Source organism: Xiphias gladius, chromosome 10, assembly GCF_016859285.1.
Source record: "Xiphias gladius isolate SHS-SW01 ecotype Sanya breed wild chromosome 10, ASM1685928v1, whole genome shotgun sequence".
NCBI classification, from domain to species: domain Eukaryota; kingdom Metazoa; phylum Chordata; class Actinopteri; order Istiophoriformes; family Xiphiidae; genus Xiphias; species Xiphias gladius.
The window spans coordinates 27,515,979-27,541,415 of NC_053409.1; the positions used below are offsets into that span (position 1 = coordinate 27,515,979).

The 25,437-nt window shown below is 41.9% G+C and overlaps 1 protein-coding gene across 6 annotated transcripts in view; it reads right to left on the reverse strand.

Moving 5' to 3' along the window:
* Positions 1–3,067: 3,067 nt before the first annotated feature.
* The window catches only part of mgaa (MAX dimerization protein MGA a), a 42,665-nt gene continuing 20,295 nt past the window's right edge, over positions 3,068–25,437 (reverse strand). For 4 of the 6 annotated variants that reach the window (XM_040136539.1, XM_040136543.1, XM_040136542.1 and 1 more), the window contains exons 10-26: positions 24,624–24,751; positions 24,209–24,283; positions 23,170–23,275; positions 21,460–21,821; positions 19,750–20,103; positions 19,114–19,408; positions 16,610–16,795; positions 14,325–14,588; positions 11,798–12,603; positions 10,773–10,895; positions 9,764–9,875; positions 7,502–7,662; positions 6,699–6,810; positions 5,302–5,730; positions 4,697–4,834; positions 4,532–4,612; positions 3,068–4,335 (exon numbers count right to left, since the gene is read on the reverse strand). In XM_040136539.1, the coding sequence (XP_039992473.1) occupies positions 3,506–4,335; positions 4,532–4,612; positions 4,697–4,834; positions 5,302–5,730; positions 6,699–6,810; positions 7,502–7,662; positions 9,764–9,875; positions 10,773–10,895; positions 11,798–12,603; positions 14,325–14,588; positions 16,610–16,795; positions 19,114–19,408; positions 19,750–20,103; positions 21,460–21,821; positions 23,170–23,275; positions 24,209–24,283; positions 24,624–24,751 (4,562 nt within the window). In that variant the 3' untranslated portion in view covers positions 3,068–3,505. The remainder of the gene's footprint in view (positions 4,336–4,531; positions 4,613–4,696; positions 4,835–5,301; positions 5,731–6,698; positions 6,811–7,501; positions 7,663–9,763; positions 9,876–10,772; positions 10,896–11,797; positions 12,604–14,324; positions 14,589–16,609; positions 16,796–19,113; positions 19,409–19,749; positions 20,104–21,459; positions 21,822–23,169; positions 23,276–24,208; positions 24,284–24,623; positions 24,752–25,437) is intronic. The other 2 variants (XM_040136540.1, XM_040136544.1) reach the window with 2 other exon arrangements.

The following is a 25,437-nucleotide window of genomic DNA, read 5'->3' on the forward strand; positions in this document are numbered from 1 at the left end:
AAGCAAAACAACTTCTGTTGTGCTGACGACTAAAAGCTGGGGACCCGGATCTGAGTCACTAACTCGAAAAGGTGGATGTAGTTTTGTAGTTTGACCTTATGCTTAAAGGTGTTCCTCATGTGTGTTGCTCATCTTTTGTATCCGACTCAAACACATTTTTCCAGCACAAAAAAAAAAAGCTTGTGTTTGTCCTTTATACGACAGAATATGGAAGCAAACAAAGGACTAAATTTTTTTTTTTTTTTTTTTTTTTTTTTACAAGCAACTGAATGTCTGAATTTAAAAACCACTGAATCTATAGAACATAATTATTTTTAATGTGAAATCCATTTATTTAAATTTATAGGGTTTGAATTCTCAATTAAAAGTTTTATTTTTTTTTTTCCCCCGCTTGGTTTACAGATTAAAACATTAAAGCGTCCGAGGTTTCCAGTTGCTTTTATTTTCTATGATCACGTGACTGATTGAATGTAATCTAACAGGACAGAGGTCTGATCCATTTCTAATATTAAATCTTGTATATTATTTGAATTTCAAAATCTTTGGGGATAATAAATAAATAAAAATGAAAAACTGAATAAAAGTTTATTCTTTCATACGGGACATTTATTTTCTTATGCGGGAATGCTGACAAAAACTGTGACATTAATTCAGACAGATGGTTTTCAAAATAAATTATTCCAGTGTTATAAAATCAGTTGTGATTAAAATTCACAATCAGGGAATTCAAAGAGAGAAGAAAAAAAAAAATTGAATTAATTTGACATTTCTTTGCTTCCATACAGCAGTCTGCCAGCATGATGTGTTCAGGTGCAGCCCTGTAAATTAGAAAAATGACTTTCCCGAGTGGAAGTTTCAACGTTTTAGAGTAAACCTTTCAGCTCTTCTCTCAGAAAATAAAGTTTAAAATAAGAAAAGGTGAAAATTCAAACTTTATTTATATTAGAGTGCTGTACGGCAAGACGTCTGCGTTCAGACAACTTATATTTACATCAGAAAGTTTCTTTAACGCGTACAAAAATACAAATTTAAGAAAACAAACCCCTCGAGCAAACAGCAGAACTGTACACTGTACCCACATCCAACTGGTTTAATTCAACACAAAGAGAAGCGGCTTCATCTGGTAACAGTCGTCCTACACAACAGACCAGACTGATGGCTTAAAACACCAGACTGGTCCTTTAAATCTTCCAGTGGTGCTGTGGGGACATTGAGCAGGTGAAGTTGAGTCCAAGTGAGACACGAGCTGCCGTTTCCTGTAAAGAGTCCTAGTGTTTTTATAGGTGAAATAAGAGGAAACTTTTCCGCAGTCTGACTGAACTTCAGGTTCTTTTAATTCCCTAAAACTGGAAATAAAAACTGAAAACTTCGATATTTTCCATCTTTATAAATCAGGCTCCTGTGTTCATTTTCTCATTCATATTTTTTTGTCCAATGACTGAATATTTCCTCCTGAAATGAAGTCAAAAATGACCCGACTGAGGTTTTTGTGTCCTGTCAGAAAATCTGAAATGACAACATTGACCGAGTATCAGAGTTCAGACTTCGAGGAAAAAAATCTGAGATTTTAAGAGGGAACTTTTGATGTTTTGAGAGAAAAGAAAAGTCAAAGTGTTACGAGAATTAAGTTGTAATTTTATAAGCAAACATCTTGATATTATTCCTCCGTCTTTTAAAGGAACAGTTTGACGGGGTTTTTTTGCAGTATACTTTTTGGTGGACGACACTCGACTGGACGGAAATTCACTCGTCTAATTTTAGCAACATGATTTTTTCCATCAATGTTCGATCAAACATTTTAAAGTGACTTGAATTTTTAGATCTAAAAAGAAGAAAAACATTTGAGCGACTTGGATAAAGTTTTTTGAACCCTAAAAATATGTACAACAAACTTTTCAAAGTGGAAAATTCAAAGCAGAAATATTCATTGATGGTGTCAAAGTAAAATATTTCAATATTTCAATGCAACACATTCAAACGTATTTACATTTTAGCGTCATGTACTCAGGGGTAATTTTACAGTTCACCCTCCAATCTGAGCAAGTTGAGCTTTTGTTTTGGAAGAAAAAAAACTCAATTTGAAGACCTAAAAAAAAAGAAACTTATTTTCATAATCGATTCATCTGCTGCTAATTTCCTTGATTAATCGTTTGCCTATATAATGTCAGAGAGTAGTGAGAATTGTAGTTTTATACTGCAAAAATATTCAATTTACTCGTATACGAAAAAAGAAAAGCATCACATCCTGACATTTTAGAAGCTGGAACACACAAAAGTTTTTTTGGCGTTTTTACATGAAAAATCACAACGATTTAACTGATTATCAGTTAAACAGTCTTAATTTTCCATCGATCGACTGATCAACGAATCGACTCATTGGCGCAGCTCTAGATAAATTAACAGATGGTTTTCAAAGTAAAATACTGCAACGCTCACCATTCAATGATCTTTGAATTTGAGCATCTCGTAAGCTCGGATTTCTGAAGTTCACTCGTCCGATCTGAGCAACTTGAATTTTCTTGTGTGACTTGACTTTTGGATTTGAGTCATCTGAGCGACCTGGATACACCTGCCTCTGTCTGCCAGGAACCTCTGGAGCTCTGGTTTGGACCGCTGGTCCAAAAAAACAAGACATGTGAAGACGTCCTTCGATGATCCTTTTTCACTATTATGTGACATTTTATAGATCAAACAATAAACTGTCATCGATAACGAAAATAACCCTGAGCTACAGTATTTTGAAACATGACAATATTCCGAGAGAGAAAACTGGAAATGACAACGTCCTGAAATTACAAATTCGTTCTCTTAACATTACGATTCTTTCTCCAAACAATTTGACTTTATTCTCAAAATGAGATAAAGCGACGACAAATCAACAGGAGCAAATAAAAAAACTTCTGACGTTAGAACAAAAAAAAGGTTTAAAGTCAAACAGAGACGAGGCTGCTGGGTTTACATTACTGAAGTCTGCACATACACACACTCGAACTCACAAACACACACACTCTCACACTCTCACACACACTCACACTCTCAGACACACTCTCACACACTCACACACACTCACACTCTCACACACACTCACACTCTCACACACACTCACACTCTCACACACACTCACACTCTCACACTCACACTCTCACACACACCTTTAGATATCAGACAGGCACTACATTATATGCATCTTTTCATGTGAACAATGAAACTCAAATTTCTTCTGGCGACAATCTTCCTGTGACCCTAAAGAGCAACTCGCACCGTTGCCGTGGAAGTTGCTCCGGTTGCACGTTGCTCGACGGAGCTGAAGAGTTTAAGTTCAGAAAAACGTGGAAAAAATAAATAAAGTTGAACTAACTGAACATAATCACAGATCATCTGTAAACATCAAGGAAACGGTCGAATGGTCGTCGCGGAAACAGCGAGGCGCTGGCGCAGAAATACAAAACTGGCGACCAATGAGATCCTGAACCTGCCGCGACATCATCAGTCAGGCGGTGTGATGTCAGCTGGGCGGGTTTCCTCTCAGCCCCAGAGGAACCAGCCTCGGCATCGGCCTCCAGGCCACGCCTCCTTCCGTCTTCCCCCCTCCCCCGCTTCCCCCTGCCGCTGCCGATTCGTCACTGCTGGCGGCGTCCGCCACCTTAGCCCCGCCCACCTTCATCTGCAGCAGAGGGGGCGGAGCCAGGACACCACCTTTAGTGTTCCCGTTGGCTGGTCCTGTCTGAGCTTCGGCCTGCGTGGTCTCCGTGTGTCCCTGTCGCTCCGCCTCTTCCATCTCCGCAGCGACGGTGTCGTCAGAGTCCGAGTCCAGGTGCAGGAGCCAGGGGGTGTGGGCTTGGACCCGCCGCTTGCCTCCACCCACCGCAGCGTCCGCCTCGGACGAGACCTCCGCTGTCACGGCCACAGACACATTCTGCTGGTTGAGGAAGACGATCTCGTTGAGGAGGGACGTCAGAGTCTCGGTCTCACCGTCCCCTCTGGTCTCTGGCGGCTGCTCTGGACCCGGAGGCCCCGGGACTCTGACCTCAACCTGATGATCAGCACTCGGACCCCGGCACAGAGTGAATGACGGACCATGGGTGGAGGGTGGAGACGACGATGAAGAGGACTCAGCTTTGGTGTCGTCCTGGGATGGAGCCTGGTCCTGGTCTCTGATCTGGTCTGAGGAGAGTTCAGATCTGGCAGAGACCACCAGGGGGGGAGGAAGGGGGGTCTGATCTGCTAGGACCTGCTGCTGCTGCTGCTGCTGCTGGGGAAGCTGTTGATGCATTTGTGATTGTTGTTGTGTAGTTGCTGGTTGAACCAGGTGCAGCAGGTTGTTGAAGTTTGCAGCTGTAAACGATAAAAACAGTGAAGATCAGCTGATGTTTAACAAATATTTCAGGCTGCTGGTCTCAGTGAAGATTTCCTGGATTTCGTCAACGGGTACTAGTTTGGTTAGACCCTCAGTAACTCACTCGAAACGCGTTTGCGGATCGTTTCGTTAATTAGTTTGTCAGCGCAGTTGGTTCGCTGCTGTAGATCTTACCGGTTGGGGGGCGGGGCAGTGAGGTGAGATGGATCTGCTGATTGGTCAGAGTGGGGATGTTGAGGGTGACTGAGGCCACGCCTACAGACGGGAAGAGGACAAGTCTTACTTTCAAAATAAAAGCACACCGAAGCGTAGAACAGAGCGACAGCGGTCGGCCAGTACCTGGCGTAGGAGTCGTCTGCAGAACCGCCGGTCCCGCCATCAGCGGGCTCAGGGTCAGGACCGGTTGTCCCGGCAACGCTGCACCAACCAGAGACAGAACTTCAGCCGGCACCAGGGCCTGAATGGATGGAGCTTCACCTGGACAAGCACAAACAGGTGTTGATCGCAAAGACAACAGGAGGTCCACAGTTACGTTTATCCTGAAATCTGAAGCCCGGTCAGCGGTGAGAAGAAGAAGAAGAAGAGAGCGGAAGATACAAGCTGGGACCGCAAATCAGTTTATCGCAATGACGTAAAATAATGTAAATTGACGTAAAATTGTTTAAAACAATGGAAAATAATGGAAAAAAACGATGTAAAATAGCAAAACAAACGTAAAATCATGTGAAATGATGTAAAACAACGTAAAATAACGTATGCCCACACTTACAACTTCATTCGCTGGTGAACTACAGTGACCTTATGTGACACTCAACAGTGTCTTCATGTTAAGGTTAGAAAACTCTGCTGCTGTAACTGTGACTGAGCCTTTAAAGCCAAACTGTAGTCTCACATCACCCGATCAGTCAATAATCTATCAACACATCCCCATCTGTAAATCTCACCCTCCACAGTCTTGGTGAGCAGAGACGGCGGTGGAGCTGGGTTTTTACTGCGAGACAGGATGTTCGGGATGGTCCTTGGCCGGTCCCTCACCACAGGTGCATTGTGGGATACCGCAGGAGGAGCCGAGACAGGCTTCGACACCTGCAGGACCCTCTGAGACTGCTGGACAGGTGTTTGGTGAGGTGTGGTGGCGGCGGGCGGGGCAGACACAGGAGTGGGGGGGGTTTGCGGAGTCTGCTGCCGCTGCAGGTTGGCTGATGTGATTGTGATGTCGTCATCAGCTGCGTCTCCTGTTGGAGTATCAGAGGCTCCGCCCCCACCTGCAGCTGGCAGCTGATTGGCTGCTCGGTGTCTCTCCTGCTTCTCCATCTTCTTCTGTTTGGACGACAGGTGCTGCAGCTTCCTCAGGACTCTCTGCTCACTTTCACCTACAGCCACAAACACACCTACAGGTTACAGCTCCACCTAGAGGCCAGTGTTCAGGTAACCAGACAACGAGATCAACACAAGGGGTTCAAACTTCATGTGGACCAGGAGTCCAGCAACTGTCCTACAGAAACTCTCCCAAGACACATGAAGCCTCCTGAAAACATTTGATCTGTTTCATTGCCAGTTGAAAAGGAAAATATATACCTAATTTTTAGTTTTACTATTTTACATTAGTCTTGAGAGTCTGCCACTTAGCATTTTACTGCACATAATGAATATCTGACAAATAAAATCTTGAAAATAAGTGAAATGAATTAAACTGCAATTAATGCCTTGTGGTTTTTGTCACCATTTTAACCTAATAAACACTTGTGTTGAATTTTGTCATAATTAGCAAATTAATTCCTGCGTTATGGCCAAAAACATGTTTTCTGAGGTCATAGTGACCTTGAACGTTTGTGGGACGGACCGATGGACGGAGAACGTGAAAACGCAATGGCTGCAGTCAAGGCTGTCGCCGGTGTGGAGGTGTAAAAACCACAGAAAACCTTTTAAAACCTTTTAAATCGATTAATCCTTTAAAGATACATGGATACATTTCAGACCTGCCATGTCGAAACCAAACTTGTAAGGCCAGCCATCTCATTTAGTACATAATTAGCTCCAGATACAATCCAGGTCATGTTCCATGATCCAAACACCACCTGTTAAAGTGCTTCATATCTGTCTTCTAGTTTGCTGATGTCATTTTGTTGGCCTCTTCCTCTTCTTCCAAACATGAAGTGTCTTCTGATGAAGCTTCCTCTTCCGGGATTTTGGACTAAATGTAGTACTAACCTGGTGTTGCATCACTATCTGACATCTGCGCTCAATGACGCCAAAGTTCTAAAAACATGAAAATCCCCAACAGCCACAGCTTTAGAGAACCAGAAGAGATCCTCACCTGGTTCCTCACCTGGTTCCTCACCTGATCTTTGGGAGATCTCTCTGATGTAGGCGTGTCTCTGCTGGTTCAGAAGGCTCTTCAGACCCTTCAGTCTCTCCATCTCAGTCTGCAGAGTCTGGATCTGCTGACAAGCCTGAAACACAGAAAAAACCATTTGTACCCAATCAACCTGTAAGCACAATGTATCACAGAGACACAGCAGCAGAGCTTGTTTTACCTCTAAATGCCTTTAAACTCATTAGAGGTCGCTCTAAATCTTTTGTACACTTGGAAATTTTCTTGGACAATATTTATAATGTTGTTCCTGAAGCTCATCATTAAGAAAATAACACGTTTACCATTTTGAAATCACTTCCTATTCATAGCGATACAAATTCAGACTACAATGGGAAGAAAAAGGACGTGACCCCTTTGGACTGATCTGCATTTCTGTATAAATCTGTCTTAAAATAAGAGATAAAACATCAGATCTTCGTCTGAGTTACGATGATGAACGAACACAACCAACACACAAACCATCGTGTTGTTCTCTACCATAGCGAAAACATCCTTCAAACATTCACAGCGTAGGTCGGAAAAACGACGCGAACCTCTCGGCTGATGACGTCAACAGAAGCCAGCTGGAGTCAGGATTGATCAAACCTGGAGTCCAGTCAGCGAGACCAGACCGGAGGTCTGGGTTACAGCTGCTGTGACTTATAAAAAACACTCAAACCTTTGAGGCTCCGAACGCCCCCCGACACAAACACAGAGACGTCGGGGTCAGGTAACGTTTCACCTGAAAGCCTGTCGTATGCAGCAGTTGGGACTGAGAAGTTTCTTACGATAGTGATGTCGCTCTCTTTCTCGTCGACTCTGTCCCCGTCAGACGAGTCGTCCGTCTGGTTGAACTGATCCACCTCCTTCAGATCTGCTCTGGTTTTGCTCCCTGTGCCTCCTCTCTGCTCAGTGACGGACTCTATGCTGATCACATGTCTGCTCTTATCTGAACAAACACACAACACACACTCTTTATTACTGACTGCTCTGAGCTGATCTCAGCCATTAACACACCACATAACGGATCTAGAGATGTCACATCCTGGTCCAAACAAAGGGTGAGCCGTGTGCACGTCCCATCCTGGGTTTAGGCCGATGCAGGACGACAGATTCAGTGATACGCAGAGTGTCTCCAACACGACGAAGAGTGAGACACGTGAGGACACTGAGCTGGCGACGGCAAGCAGATTATCATTATATGTACAATTCATGGTTCACAATCAAGATAAAATACATCAGATCCATCAAAAAAAGTCACAGTAATCCCACAATGTCCTAAACATGTTTTAATATTTGAATTATTTGTTTTGAAAAAGATATTCACGACAAAGAGAAGACTATACAGAATTTAATAAACCAAATTGAAATAAATAAAATTGAATTTGACAAAAATATACAGACACCACTGACTCGAAGGAGGAAGAAATGTAACTTGTGTAAAACTGACTAACCACGTCACATTTTTTTATTAAAAAGCATTTTAATTAGTTGAAAACTGTTCCAAATCTAATAAATAACTAATAAAAGAAAAAAATCAGTAACAGGTCTCAGAGTCTGAGATGTTTCAAGAACAGCTTTAAATCAAAAGCCTCATTCAGACCTGGGGAGACAAGGTATTAAGAATGAACCACTGAAAAGAAGGTTAAACCGGAGAATGTTAGACTGTTAAAGGTCAAATTGGATCCTGTACATTACACCTGTACGTCCATCATGTGTTTAATGTGAATTCCTTTGTCTTATGTGTACCATGAAGCCCCCTCCCCGACATTCTGCAGCTATTTATCAGGTTTTGTTTTTCCATTCTGCATTGTGTTTTCTGTACCTGTAGTTTTTATTTATTTACTGATCCTTATTTGCTGTTGTATTATCTGTTGATATCTGCAGCTGTTTTAGCAAAAGGCCGTCAAAGCCTCTGAGTCTTACTGCAGTGATCTCATTATTGTTTGTTCCCTGGTATATCCCAGTAAAAAGAGAATTTGACAAAAGAAAAGGTGGAGAGGCCAAATAGACTACTCCACCAGTCTACAGTCTGTTTTTGACCACTTTTCTACAGGAAAGAAAGACTGTCCATCGCACATTTTCCACATTTGCAGCAGCAGCAGCATGTGAACCGGTGCAGACAGAGCAAACCAGAGCCAAAGCATCAGCCCCATCACCCGCTCACTTCATCACTGCAGCAGTCTGGTGTTTTTCTGTGTGAAGAGCAGCACTGACTGATGGTTTACCATCATCTGACACAGACAGAACTATCTGCTGGTATCAGCTGAAAATGGCTCATCACAGACATGGTTGGCAGATATATATGTATGTTTGACTTTCATTTTTATTTACATTTCTTGTGTTTTTTATTTGGAGTAATCTGTAATCATTTCATTTCAAATTTTGACATGAAATTATTAATTAACCACGTGCTTCGTCACTGACTTCGTCTTCACATACAAACAGCAGAACTAGTTTTTCTTGTTCGTTTTTCTCTCTTCTCCTGCAGTCTGTGAGGCTGGGGGTTTACCAGGGTGAGAGGTCAGATTAAGGGCGGACAGCAATAAAAATAATGTACCCAGAATAAAAAGGTTCCTGTTCTCCAACCCTTCTGATCACAGTCATAACCCTGGTCTCCTCTGGAAGGAAACTCTTTACACTTTACAACCAAAAAGTCACAGGCACAAACATGGTTGAATGTTTTTTTGCCTCACCTCTTTTTGTTCTTCTCCACGAAAAAGGTCTGTACTAGGACTTTTCTAGAACTACATCCCAAGGACACGAGGGGTTTGGTTCTCCGTTACTGTCATCTTAGATAATAAAGTTTCCTGTTCAGCTGGTAAGTCTCCTTCCTTAGTACGGATCTGTCACCATTTCACAATCTAATTTGAAGGACTGACATTTTCTTGTCAGACTGTTTTACTCAGATAGTGACGTCTGCATCGTGTGGATCTGCGGATCAGGTCTGGAGGGTTTTTGTGGATGTGGTCTGTCCGAGGACCCTCTGCTGTAAACGGACGGTGTTGCAGTACTGCAGTAGACAGTATTATAATCTGTAGCGTTCCTACCTGTTGTTGGAGCGATGGTGGAGAGGTACTCATCCCTCCTCTTCATCAGCCTCCTCTTGTTCTTCTTCAGATCTGTTTCAGTCGCCCTCAGCTCCTGGATCATCTGCACCGCCTGCAGCAAAAAGACAACACCTGTTTGTCCTCACGCTCTAACTAATTAACTCGCTGTTAACTAGAAAAAGCGGAAAACGGAATCCAACCTGTATTAAAAAAGAAGCAGCACAGGGAGGCAAGAAAGACAGGAAAGGTGGGAAAAAAGAAAATCCCCTGCTTTAAAGTCAGATATCGACGTATATAGGACATGCATCTGCTGATGCATAATAATAATCCTCTCTATTTATTCAGTACCTTTCAAAACAAAGTTACAAAGTACTTAACAAGGTAAAAATAGCTAATAATACAGATAAACGGTTTTAGTTGGTAAATGCAGCCTTGATTTTATCTGAGGTATTTCTGAGTCTATAGTCTGTTTGTCTGTGACTGACAATTTAGCTGATTATCCTCTCAGTCCTACGGCAAGTACAACTTTATCTTGCAGTCAAATATATGCAAGTGTGAAGCCCGCAGGTGTTGAGGGTCGGGCCTGATGGTGTGTTGCGCTTCTAATGCAGTGTGCTTCATTCTCTTCACCCTATGAATGGTTGGTGATAATATAGACGGTAGAAATTTGCTTAGATTTGTCACATTGAAAAAAATACTGTGAATCTTGCATAAGGATAGAAAAGGTGCAGCAATTCCTCACAACATTGAAATTAATCAACTCATGCCTGAAAAATAAAGATTGCAGGTAATACTAAACACTTTAAAGCCTCAAGATAAAAAAATAAAAAAGGGAAATGAAGGGAAAGTGAGGAACAAGAGAAGAAAGGGGGGAGATCAGAGGGTGGAGTCTCTGTATTTTAAACACTAAATACAGTTAAAGACAGTATAACCTGGGCATAAACCCAGTCTGAATTCTGTATGGATGACATGTAGACCTGTGTTTCTGTGGCTGTTTAAACAGCCTGACCTTCTTCAGTGTGGAGATCTTTGAAGTCTTCTCATCACTCAGTCCCACCTCCCTCCTCAGACCATCGAACAGCTGCAGCATCCTCACTCGACGCTTCTTCTCCAACATGTTATGAATGTGTCGCTGCACACAAACAAAAGCACATACTGTACATAAAACATATAACATATACTGGAGACACGTCAGGGTCATGTTGCTCAACAAAAACATTTTGGACCTGGTGGAAGATTTTTTCATAACTAAAGATTGTTTTTTTTTTAACATATTGTTTTCTGAACAGAGAAGAAGTTCTGTCTGAAGGAGGTTTTATTACAGATCAAATATCTGAAAATAAATTAATGTATGAGGGTTCACTCTAAAAAAACAACTCTCAGTCAGGATCCCACTAACTGATACTGAAGCTCCATTCAGACAGGATGAACACAGGTGTGGTGATTTTAACATCAGCTGCTCTGGTCAGTGATTTCTCCATTAAAAGCTGCTGAATCAGCTGTGGTCAGCTCCTGTTTGCAGTGTAGCCGTGGACGTACAGACAACTGTCACTGGGTCACTGTGACACTGAAGTTCTGCAGCCTCTTTTTCCTTTGGTTTCTAAGTGGATTTGTGGAGCTTTATTGTGGAGGGACATCAGAGATCACGATGTCCTCAGGAAGTGGAAGTCACACTGAATCACATCAACACGTGTTTCATGTCTGTGTTCAGATCTGACTCAGTCAGGACTCTGAGGACGACCGTTTTTGACTCTATTTCACTTCAGACAGTATCTTTGCCCCCTTCATCGTCATTAAATCTGTGGAGCTCGGTGATGTACGAAGAAAAGGACCCGGCTAAACATGAAGGCTGACCCCAAATCCCTCTGATGGTTTTCTTTGTCACACTGTGGGTCTTCACGACAGTCGACTGTGAGCCCTGTCACCTACTGTGGTTTATTGCCGTACTTAAAACTCATCTGTTCATTAAACTCGTCACTGCCTCTGCTCTCTCCTCTAGACTCTGATCAAAATTAAACCCTAACGCTCGCTTACATGGTTCGGTACGATCGTCTCCTTCTCTTCTTCGCTGTACGACTCGTCAGCGAAGTCTGACGAGTTTTCCGTGTCACCGCTTGACGACACCGCCAGGTCCACCACCTCCGTTGACTGCATCTCCGTGGTAACGAGCCCTGTCTCATCATCCACACAGATGATGTCCAGGTCCACCAGGTCACAGGCCAGCTCAGGCTCAGCAGGGGGGTACGGTGGGGGTACAGGTGTGACCTCTGACCCTGAAGGAGGAATTGGGGGTGGTGGTCTGGGAGTCTTCTCTACGGGGGTCTGGGAGGTGGCGGAGGTCTGAGATGAAGCAGGTTTCTGAGGGACCAACACCCCACCAGGAGCCACTGGGACCGCAGACACCGACACCGTTTTGACCCCAAGCTCGGCCCCCTGACCTGTGGAGGGTTTGAGGGAGATGAGGTTCACCGGGGCGGTGGGCGGCTGGGGGTGAGGCTGGAGAAGGTTGAAGGAGTTTGGAGATGTCACCACCTTGGCAGGGGGCAGGGAGGGAAGCTTAGGACAGGTGATGATGATCGGTTCCTTGTTGGAGTTGGCGGGAAGGATTTTAAAGGTGCACGTCCCCTTCTGAGACAGGAAACCAGAGCTAGGGTAGAGGGGGGCAGGGAGGGGGGGCACAGAAAGGGACTTGAGGCTGGACAGAGGGGAGGAGGATGAGGAGGAGGAGGAGGGTGTAGTTACTGCGGAGGTGGTTACTGAGGTCTGTGGCGGTGTCTGATTAACACTGACGGCTGGAGTCTGAAGTGATGCGGAGGGAAGGACTGAGGGGGGAGGAGGGCCTAGAAGGGGGAGGAGACAGAGAAGGGGACAAAGAGGAGTGAAGAGACAGTCAGAGATTCAAACACAAACACCAACGTTTCACCAAACAAACAAATCATGACGGTCAGCTGGTGTGGCTGCGTTCACGTCAGCCTCAGAATCAGAGATATGATGAATCTCTGACAGAGTCCATATCTCCCGCTTGGCGAGAAGATCTACACACGTCTACAAATTGTTGGCTGAACGGCTGCAAATGCACCACGCAAAAAAACCCCAATAGGACACATTTTTCAAGCAAAAATACCAAATGTTTGATGGCTAGAACCAACCAGAAGTCACCGCGGGCTCCGGGATATTTTGATGGGCACTTTTCACTCTTCTTTGATGTTTTATTAGACCAAGCGATTAATCCATTAATAGAGAAAATATTTATCAATCAATCAATTATCAATAATGAAAGTAATTGTTAGTTGCTGCTACAAATGTGCAACGCAACAAAAGAAGCTTATTTAGGCCGAATTAGAATAATAGCTGTTTATGGTTGGATCAATAGGTCAGCAACAGGTGATGCTGATTAGGGCTGCAACTAACTATTATTTTCATTATTGATTAAAAATATCAGAAAATGCAGAAAAATGCCAGTAATAATTTTTCGCAGCCTGAGGTGATGTATTCAAAAACATCAAGCATTTCTACCAGAAGAATGACTAAAACAATTAATTGATTATCAAAATAGTTAATGATTAATTTTCTTCCAATTGACTAAATTGATAAATCACCAAATCAATGCAGCTCTAAAACAGATGGTGAATTTTCAAAGCGCCCTCTACTGGACTGCAAGACAAACTACTCCAAGCACTGTTGAGATTATTGACTGTAAAGTCTGAATTCAAACAGCTCATTACTGTTTGATTGTTTTTTTCTCATGTTTGATGGAAAATTCATATTTTGAATAAAAAGCAACAGCCGTAAATTGCATTAGAGAAATGTAGGCTGATTATTAGTCAGGATTTCTCCACCTTTGTTGCTCAGACTTCTGTTTTTAATCTGTCTCTCTCCAAGTCCAGTAGGTCCAGGTTCATCAATTAATCTGCATCCTGTGTAGTTACCAGCCAGTCAATCGCTGTTTGTTTTATTAGTTTTACTGTTTTAACTTGCTTGAATGTCTTACTCCTATTGTTTTTGCTAGTATTGAGTATTATCCTTTCTATCTGATATTGTTTCGTTCAGTTTTGCTGAGGAATGAGTCTGGTTTTGCTAACGCTGCATACCAAATTTCCAATTCAGGGCAATAAAGATTGAACTGAACTGTAGTCCCCAACTTTATGGAGGTGCAATCCTAAATCACTGGAGGACAGTTTGAACAGAACTCCACAGAGTCCTTCTCAACAACTTACTGTACATGCAGACACTTTCAACCATCACTGGCTTTCATTTGAATATACTGTTTATCTTTTTCTGCTCTTTTTGCTCTCACAAAATAACTGTAAACCCAAGATAGTGGAGCATTTAGCAGCTAAAGAGCCAGATGTTTCCCTCAGGAGCTGGTGGAAACCAAAAACAGACCTAAAAGAGAGGGATTACTGGACGTAGACACAATCACCGGATCCAGATGAAGGATCATGTTGCTCTGTAACTCTCAGTACTAGTCAGTTTGTTTTAGAGTCTTTCTGTCCCCTCGTGGCCATAAATTGCTAAATGTTGTTTTAAAGCTGCTCCTGATTCAGTCTTGCAGACTCACCTCTCTGAACAGGCAGGTTTGGGTTGACTGGTCTTAGCTTGCTGATGGGAACTAGTTGGACCAGCTTACCATCTGGTATACGGTAATACTGGACACCTGACACTGTCTGGACCGGCTGCAGGACCATCCTCTGACCGTTGGAGGGGGAAGGCGGGGGTTGGGGAGCCAGACCCCATACAGGAACCTTCACATGAGGGCCTGGGACCGCCGCCGAGCCTGGACATGGATTCACGGGTCGAACCACAGAGCTGCTCATCTGAGAGGCTGAAACACACATGGTTGACACATGGTTTAATTACAGAGCCATTACAGCAGTGGTTTCCAGGACAGGAGAGGAGAGCAGAAAAATCATGTTTCTGCTGCACTTTTTACTTTCTGAGGACTCAAAAAATTAACAAGATTAAGCAAGAAAAAGCATCCCTCCTCATAACCTGCAGACCGAGGGTGTACATGTAAACACTACTTTGTTATTAGGGCTCACAAACCACAATAGCTGGGAACAAAAAGCTGCACAAAAGACCACAGCAGTGCTTCTACACATTTCAGCCAAAATTTCTATAACTCACACAAACTTTACAAGTAGTTCTGTCACGATAACTACTTTTGTTGAATGATATATTCTCCCAGAAATAATTGTGATGCATGATATTATTGTCATATTACTGTCAAGACCTTTTTATGCCACTGATATAATGACAATATAATACCATAATAATTCAAGTACACCCTTTCAAAGAGCAGTCAACTTTTGATTCTTAAGAATATTCAGACATTGGAATTGGAATGAGAAAAACTATTAAAATATTCTAGATAAATAAAACATAAATAATAATAATTATTGTTGTCGACATCCGAGCTCATTTGCGTTCTTGGGCTCTCAGTGTTTCCCAAAGGTTGAGAATAAAATATCATGTGACCGATGTGAATGCAGCAACTCATGCAGTTTAGAGGCGGAGAGTGTAACCTAGGTAATTTTCTGTAGCTACAATTTACAGATGTTCCCTAAATGCTTCACAGGTGGCTGGACACACAGAAGCCTCTAGTCCCCACTGAGTTACTGCAGAACACACAACCCAGACAGGTGAGTTGCCCAAAATTAGCCAGTTTGAAAAGATTGAGTAACTTTGAGTAACACATTATCTTCATTTCACCTGGTTCACTGTGTTGCCTGAGCCCCGCCCACAGGGAACTTCCAACACAGAGAGCGGACGAGAGGACAGAAGCAGAGCGACCAGAGATGACAGCAAAACATGTCTGAGAATATTTTTTAATATTTCTGTGCATTCGGCTCAGTCGCTGTGAAAAAACACTCAGGTGCTGCACCCAGGTCTTATAATGGTAGTGAAAACCCTGCTGTTCAATCTGACATCATGTCAAAATGCAGAAACGTTGGTAACATTCTTATGTGAACAAACACACATGTAAACATAACGGTCGATATCGAGGTCAGCAAAATATGATGGAGGTCCAAATATTGTAGGATAAGTCAATAACGTAATTATCATGACAGACCTATTTACAAGTTTACATTTCTAAATGTGAGAAAAATTCAGATTATTTCAAGTAAACAGTCAACATTTAGTAAACTATATTTTTTGGTCAGACTGTATGAAAATAAATGTGTAAATACACATATTTTAATCAGTCTTCATTGCATTCCCACACAATAAATGTAGACTTGAGTGTGATGGAGTGGACACCTGTAAGTCTGAAATAATGATTTTACAGAACTTAGGTAAAACCAACAGCTGCCCAGAATAAAGGAAATCTATCTCGAAGTTATAAATGTTGCTGACAGTGATACAATCCACTGAGAGGACTTTAAACTGATTTTTACAAGGGGTTATTTCAGCTTATACTTGGTTTGTAAAGCATCACATTTTTGAGACTGGTTGTTCCTCTCTACTGCTTTGGTTTATGTCAAAAATTAATTTACAAATACATTAATCAAGGTGGGAGATTCGGTATAAGTTAAACATTTTTAATTGAATTCAAAGACAAATATCTGACCATATTTTGGCCAGAAAAATATATTAATCAAATAATTTGTTGATAAAAACATGTTCACGTGTTTCTATTATAAAATCTTATCTAAACCAACTCTTTAAAATATATTAAGGACCGACAACAATGACTAATCAAGTCACTATTGTGACTCCAAAAAAGTTAAATATTGGCCATCATAAAAAAATCATGTATACTCTATCCAACACGGACACAGATAAATAACTTTGATTAATAATAGTTAATTCTGTCTTAGTTGTACCTGACGTTTTCAGTGTTACCTGTTGAGGGGGTGGAGCTACAAGAAGCAGCTGGTGCCGCTCTGACCTTACTGCCCCCCACTGCAGGACTTGGGTACACCCTCGACGCGACAACTTGGGTCGTCACCCCCCCAGGTGCTTCACCTGCAGGCAGGTCGCAGGAAGCAGCGGCTGATTGGTCGGTCATGACTGCACCAGGCTGAAGCACTGTGACACAGACGGTCGGTTTGAGACATTAAAGATATGACTTCAAGTCTATGAGTTTAATTTAAAGTCCAGAGTCTGCTGTTGCACTTCACTGTCAGCACAACAATGACCTGCTCAGCGGACATGGTTATTTAAAATAAAAAAAATAAAAAAATCACTACCTGGTTATAGATTTATTTCGCTGTTTCTGAGGTATAAAGCTGTTGATGCCCCCTAAGGCTAACAAACCCCCAAAGAAACTTTTGTATCTTAATAAACAAGTACAGGCACTACACTTGACAACTGTTAGCTTGTTAGCAGACAGGTTACAGAATTGTAGATCAATGTTCAAGTTTTAAATAAAATTTTATGTGCAGCTTTTGCTGTCAACCACAAAAAAAATATTTGTTAGCCCTTTAGCTGACATTAGTATTACTTGACTATTGTTAATACTGTTAATGCCCATTGGCCAAGTGGCTGGCTCAGTAACAGTAAATTATTTTAATTTTAACTATTTTAAGTCAATGTTACCGCTACTTGGCAAAGCCAAGCCACCACATTACGTCTAAAGTAGTTTGGTTGCTAGCTCCTTAATGCTAACAATCTCAAAAACAATCATTTAACCTAACTTACAGAGTAGGTAAACTTGCTGGTTGACTACTGTTAGCTGGTTAGCAGACATGTTAGAGAATAAAGTAAAACTGTCATGTTCCAGTTTTTAATACAGATTTATGTGAAGATGTTACCGTTTGTTAGCCCACTAACTAACATTAGCAGCAGTGTTAAAGAAAATTAACGGTGTCTGCCTGGCTAAAGGCATAGCCAAATCCTCCCGCCAACTTCTAGTCTAAGGTAGTTTTGTACCGAGTATTTTAATGATCTTCACAAGAGACTGGAACATGACGCCGGGTTTTCAAACTAACTAGCATTACCTATCTAACGCTAACAAAAAAAACAAAAAAAATTTATCTGGTAATGTTATAATAATTTATTATTAAGATAGCTGCCTGGCTATCACAAGCAAGAGAGACTCAAACCTGCTTGCCCACTACTATGCTAATGTAGTTTTACACAGAAGGTTCCTTTTATTTATCGTTATGAAAAGCTGAAACATCATAGCGGGGGTTTCTTTATAGGACTGTTGGATTAGTTTTAGCTAGGTGTTCCTCATAAACTGATAAACTGCCAACTGAGTATGTATATGCATATACATATAAGTACATATATATGTATATGTGTATATACATATAAATACCCTAGACACCTCAATTTTTCCAGTTGTTAATGAAATTTACATTTCAGTAAAGTGTAATGTCTCAGTATTTCTGAAATTAAAACATAGATCAAATAAATAATACAGATTTAAAAAAAAAAAAAAAAAAGGAATCTAAATTTATGACTCCTGATGTTTCTTTCCACAATGGAAATCAAACAATGTTCAGAAAGTTGGTCCCAACACTGTTGCAGAAGTCTGTCTTCCTCTGTTACTTGTCTCTCTCTCCCCAGTCTGACGCCAGTTTACCAGTAACTACTTCCTGCAGCACAGTGTTTACCTGATGGTGAATCAGAGGGTGTAGGAACAAACTTTGTTCCAACTCTGCCTTTGTACAGACAGAGGGTTTGTAAGTCATCAACAGAAGTTGGGGCACCTGTAGGAATTGTTTGCAAAAACTATCAATTTCATTTTATCCAGTTAGACATTTCTGTTAAACATGATTAGTGTATGAATCCTCAGGTTTTGGCCAAAAATGTGTGACCTTGACCTTTGACCACCAAAATCTAATCAGTTCATCCTTGAGTCCAAGTGAACATTTGTGCCAAATTTGCAGAAATTCCCTCAAGGTGTTCCTGAGATATCACGTTCATGAGAAATGGACCCCCTGAAAACATAGTGCTTCTGGCCTCGGCTGAGTCTGGATGAGTCTGGAGCGAGAGCGAAAAAGTGAACGCAGAAGGTTCTGTCTGCCCATATATCAAGAAGCTAGATCAGGTCAGACCTCGATGAGTCCAGGTCAGTTAGGTCAAACCTGCGGAGAACATCTTGAAGTTCGGTCAAATCGAGGCTGGATCACTTTCCCACCACAAACAAACAGCTCCAGAATTTCTTTGAGACTCTTCAGACGACCTGGTCTCAGTGAGGCTGTTTTGGTCTAAGTTTGATTGCTATGTTCAGATCTGCCTACACCAACCAACTGGAGTCTGATTCAACCAGAATAAACACTGCAGGTCTGAAACCTCCCTGATTCTCACACATATTGGGACAGATTCTGTATGGAACCAGACACTGAATGGCAGATACAGGTTCTAAAATGAAAAAGATCAGTATGTTGTATCCTCACCTGTGGGGGAGGCTGGAAGGGTAAGAGCCGTGACTGACGGCCGGGGTCTGGGTAGGATAGTGGTGGCTGTAGTGGTAGGTAGGTTAGAGGAAGGTGAGAAGATGGTCTGGGCGGTTGGTCCTGAACTCTGGGTCTGAGGAGGTTTAGAAGAGGGTGAGGAGGATGAGGAAGAACCTTGTTGCTTCCTGTTGCACCCCACCCGGCCGGTCAGATAGGCTGCCAGACGGTTGGCCGGATGTAGGGCCCCCATCTTCCCCAACTGGATCTTAGCCAGAGGATAGAGCTTCCCGTTCACCTGTAAAAACAAAAAAGCAGAGAAAATGAATTTCAGATTTTACTGATGTTCATTCTGTATTTTTATTCCAAGATTTTTTTTTGTTTCTTTGAGAAACCTAACTTGTTTGCAGTTGAAACATTTAAAACAGTTTAGTTGTCTTCAGATATTGAGTCTGTTGAGCTTTGAAATATCATAAAATGTCATTATTATCTGAAGAAAGTGAAGTTGTATCTGACAGTGAAGCACTGAATATAGATTATTCTGTCAAACTTTAAGATTTTATCTTATTTTTATAAAATCCACAAACTGTCAGGAATCTCGAGCAACACTGCGGTCACGAACATATATGGAGCTCTTACCTGGACCAGGTGGTCTGTCCCTCCCGGCTGTTTCCTAGTGGCAGAGAGGAATCCAGCGGGGGAGATTCCTGTCAGGAAAGGCAGAGCCATGCTGACCATCTTCTTCTTTGCTTTTATTTTCATTTTCCCTCCACTCCTCTCCCTCCCATCATCCACCTGGTGAAATGTTGAGACCTCCTCCTCCTGAATGTCACCTTCCTCCACCTCCCGCTGCCAGTCCTCCAGAGGCTCCTCCACCTCCATCACCTCCTGGTGCCAATCCTCCAGAGGCTCCTCCTCCTCCTCCTCCTCCATCTCCTCTCTTGGGCAGTCTTTCAGAGGCTCCGCCTCCCCGTTCACCTGTCTCAGGTGGTCCTGCAGAGAGACACAAGATGCATTCAAAACACAGCACCGTGTTTCCAACATCTTTATCTATATGGTGCAACATTTACTTGCTTGAAGATGCCTCCTCCTCTCGTGCTCTTCTCTTTTTTGAGGTCCCCCAGGGTTCTATTCTTGGTCCCCTTTTATTGACCATCTACATGCTGCCCTTGGGGCAAATCATGCACATACATAATATTGATTTTCATTGCTACATGGATGGTATGCAACTATATGTCCCCCTAAAGCCTGGTACCACCAGTGTGTCCCTTATCATGCCCTGCTTCGTGGAAATTAAGACCTGGATGTCCAAAACCCTCCTGCAGTTGAACGACTTGAACGACTCAGTCAGTCAGTCATGACTCAATCAGAAATAATTATAATTTCACCTTCTGACCCCAGCAGCAGTGTTAACAAGTACATGTGCACTAACTTTACAGATGAAGATTTTACATTAAAAAAACAAACAGTACGTTTATAAAGATTGAAACCAGTGGTTTCAAACCTTTTTGGCGTGTGACCTCTTCCAAGAAAACAGGGTCTACATTTTCCCTCTAAACTTCTCACAGGGTTTCATTTAATAACTAAAATGGAACTTTTTCTGGATGATTTTTTTTTGGACAGTTCCACACTGATACTCAGTTAATAAACCTTGGAGAGTAAATAAATAATTATATCTGCTGTAAGAAAATTAAAATAATAATAAAACTTCCTGAAGTGGCTTCACAATAAAAGGGCTCTGGAGAAAAAAGAGCTAATTCCAGCCTTTACTGTGAAGCATCTGCAGGAAGTGCTGAGTTACAGTCGCTAGGTGTAGCTTAGCTTATGTTACGTTTTAGGTTTAGCTTCCAACTAAAACTTAAAAATTGTTACAAATGTACATTTAGTCGTGTCCTGCTGCTTCTTTGTGACTGGATTACTTTTACACAGCGTGAAGTACTCCGTCTCCACCAGGTATCACCTGTGATCTATATCTGGATCTCTTATCCAGAACTGGAGAAACTCATGTGTAGTGTTCCATTATTGATTAATGATCCGATAATGTTTGCAATTAACTGATTAACCATTTAGCCTATAAAACATTAGTGAAATAGTGGAAAAAAATCCTGTTACAAGTTCTTCAAATGTCTTTGTCCAAGCAACAGTCCAAAATTCTGACATACTAGAGAAACTGACAAGCAAAAAATAAGGGGAAAAATGACCTAAATGATTAACTGATTAACAAACTAGTGGCCGATTGATTTTCTTTCAGGTTCCAGGTAAACACCAGTGGGAGATGGGTTCAAAGTTTCGTTGTGTTGTTATAAGTTGTGTAAAAAAACTCAAACCAGTGTTTATATTCTTGCCTACCTGTTGTTGTGGGTTTTCCTTTCTTTTGTTTCCTTGTTGTTGTGGTTTCGGTGGTGCTGCCGCTTTTTCCCGCTCCACTCTGGGTCTAGAGATGTGGATTTTGTACTGGATGCAGCGGTCACTGCCGCTCTCCTCCACAGTCTGACTGATGGGACTGATGAGATACTTTCTGATCCAGAAAGGATCGTCCAGTCGGTCCTGAGCCATTGCCTCACACAGCTTCTTCAACACGTGGTTTCGGTCGGCGTCGCTCGCCCACTTACACTCCGCCAAGATGATCAGACGCTTCGATGGCTTTGGGTTTGGCTCTGAGGGAGGACTCGGAGGCTGGTCGGAGGGAGCTGGCTGAGCTGGTTCATCTGCTGAAGAGAAATACAAACCCTGAGTCACATTTCAATCACAAGCATTACGAACACTTTCCAAACATCAGAAAACAGAGAGGTCTTGCATGAAGCAGGTCACCACTTAAACCAGGCTGATCCCACAGGCTTATATTCAGGAAATTCTGTTTAAATCACCGTTTTGTTTTCAGATGTTGGTTTTCTTCACTGTGAGTTGATGTGATCAGTGTTTGATGTCTCAGGTGTTTCAGTCATGAATTAAACCAGACTTGAATGAGTAAGTCTGCTCATATTACAGGGTTTCTGCAGTGTTCACCAAATTAAATTTAGGACTTTTTAAGACCTTTTTTAATATCACATAGAATGACATTTAATGATTTTCAAAGTCATACTGTTTATACACTTCTAAGTCACATTTTCACCAGCACTTCCCAGCTTTATATTACAACTATTCCTAGAAATATAATTAAGTGGTAAACGGATAGACCATTGACCTATACAGCCCTTTTCTATCTTAAGAGACAAAGCACTTTACAATTCGCCTCTCATACATGCACCGGTGGCGGCGGAGCTGACATACAAGGTCTTGGTTTGACCATCAGCAGCAACTCTGGGTTCAGTGTGTTGCCCAAGGACACTTCAACCTGTGGGCAGAAGAGCCGGGAATCAAACCACGAACCCTGCAATTATTGGACGACCTGCTCTAGCTCCCTACAGTAGGTTAGTTCATGGGACCTGGACCCATGAATGGGTTACTGCACAGGCCTGAGGCCAGAGCCTCCGCATGAAATTGACTGTTAATAGTTTTTGTTGGAAAGTCAAAGAGTTCAGTTATAACACCACAAAGTCATGATGTTTGCTTTGTGTCTCTTTCAGTCTGGGGGTCCTATATAGGAGGGAGGGGGGCTTTTACTTGTCTATGCTGTCTCATCTGTGTGGTCTGTCCATGCCTGGACCCAGATAAAAGGCGGAAAATGAATCTGCTAATTGAAGGTTTTTGTCCTTTATGAGCAGATGAGCTTCCTAACACTTGTCTCCTGACACTAAAAGTTACAACTAATGTTGCTGTCGACAGCAGGGCAGGAAAAATATTCAAGATCTTTGTAAATGAAAATCTAAGGCTTTTTTTTAATACCTTCTTTTTTGAGGTAACTGAATTCAATGCTTTCTGGAAGACCTACAGATACCCGGCATCAGCTCCAATACAGCTTTATGAAACAGACTGATCCTGGTTCAGTTTGTGAGGTTGATTAAAGACAGGCTTTTCACAATAAGAGCTGCTTCTCTAAAGCTCTTTTATGAAACACCCTCGGCAGGGCCTGATGGGAGGCTGGGCGGTAGAAGAGGAGGTTGGTGTTTGTAAACCTGCCTGGAGAAGAGCTGGAGGATTGAGTCTTTGCTTCCTTCAGTGTCAGGTCTCTCTGTTTCAAAGATTTCATCCGGACAGCTTTAGACTTCACTTCTTTATTCACCTCCTGGAGGAAAAATATCAGTCAGTAAATCCTCAGTCACTCAGCTCACATTAACTTCCAAATATCTGGCTTTATACGCAAGTATGACAGATTTTAAGTGTTGTGTAATGATGCTACATCGTCCTGTTGTTCAGTTAAATGTGGTGCTCCCCAGGGATCAGTACCGGGACCCCTTTTGTTCTGAGTGTACATGCTGCTACTAGTTATATCATCATAAAATACAACAAAAATTGACATAGCTATGCAGACAACACACAAATCTTTCTTTCTCTAACAGCCAGCTTGTGAAACTATAGTAAACTTTATTTATAATAATAAGGTTTATTTCTATAGCACTTTTCAAAAAATACTTTAATTTATTAAGGATACTTTAATATTTATTCTCATTCAAATTCCAATGTCTGAATATTCTGAAGAATTAGAAGTTGATTGCTCTTTTAAAGGGTGTACTTGCATTATTATTCTATTACATTATTATTATATCTGTGGCATAAAATGGTATTCAAATAACAACAATTTCACATTTATTGCTTCTTACCATTTTTAAGAGACAAACAGCATCAACCACAGGTGTTGTGATGTGTCTGAGCTCAGTTTCCTTTAGTGTCACATTATAGATCATATAAGCCTGAGTGTGCCACACCTGGTTCACCTGAATCTACGCTCCCGTGAAGCTTGTACCAGCTTACATACGCTTGTTTATGCGTATGTAAGCTGGTACACATCGACTGAGGATGTACACGGTAAGGGTTTAGAGTTAGGTTTTTTATGCTCGCTTATAAACTATGAAGGTCTTGAACTCCAACTCCAACTATGCTTTTACCTCCACCTTAATGGTGGATGTTCAGATCAGGTAGAAACACTTTGGATTTTTAGATGTGGTCAAACACCACATTGTATTTAACCGGTCATTTTCTAGTATAACCCGACTCTTACCTTTTGTTTCTGGCTCTTCTTCTTTCTTCTGTAACCTCTGACCCTGGCACAGCTGCTGTTATTCTCTCTGCTCTCCTGCAAACACACAAAAACAATCAGCAGCCTGGACAGCTGAGTGTGGGAGGGCGGTGCCGCAGCCGTTGGCAGACCAATTAAAACAGTTGACAGTCAAGTCTATGGATTTCATCTCTGACATGTCATCTTTCATTGTTTCAAGAATGACAAATAAAAGTGTTCATCTCTACTGTGTAGGGCTGGCAGCAGAAATATCAGACAGACCTTCAGTTACCACCAGGGTTCAAATGTGTATTTTTGTTATTTGGGTGGACCAACCCTTTAATGTCTGTTATACTATCTACACTCAACAGATCTAGAGGACGTGACTGTATAACTGTATAGGACAAACATTCCTTACAGTGGAGTGGGGCAGGGAGGATGGTTCAGGGACATGGATCGGATCTGGATCTGAGTCTCCACCGTCCCTCTTCCACAGAATCCGGACCCGCTCGGCAGGCTGGGAAACACTGTCCGCCTCCTTCAGAACTACAAATCAAAAAGGACAGGAAGTTACAGGAAAAGGACAGGAAGTTACAGGATCTCCAGCAGGTGATGCTGCATTTTCTGTTTTACATGATAACAATGTTCTCTCTTTAAGTCGTACTGTGACGGGACAGTCCTAACGTGTTGGGACAGCTAGAAACAAAACCTACAAACATAGCAGCTACTTCATTCACCGTTAAACTGGAGTCATTGTGGCTTTTAAATCAAGAAAATTTAAAAAAATCATAGTGAGTAGAGTGTGAATGAGATTAGAGATGGTAATTGATAAGATTTTATTGATACCAATGCCAGTATCGATTCTGCTTACTGGTCCGATCGATTCCCTCAACGACTTCTGATTTAGCAACAGTCTATCTTTCATAATCTAAAATGGATAAAATTAGAGAATATTCGTACAGCATTCGTTTTCGTTTAGGTTTTCTTAGTCAAAGAAAAGACCCGATGAACCTGCCTGTGGGGCGCTAATGTTCTTAAAAGACAGGGTATTATCCCTCGGTAATGAGCCAGGATTCCAGGAATGCCACTGCTTCCCGATTGAGTAGCACGTACACGTTGCTAGAAAGATGTTTCAGCATATTGCTGGTGTTTCCACTATTACATGAAATGACCGTTTTACAGACATTACAACCAGCACTGCCGTCATCTTTCTTTGTGAAATGAAGCCAAGC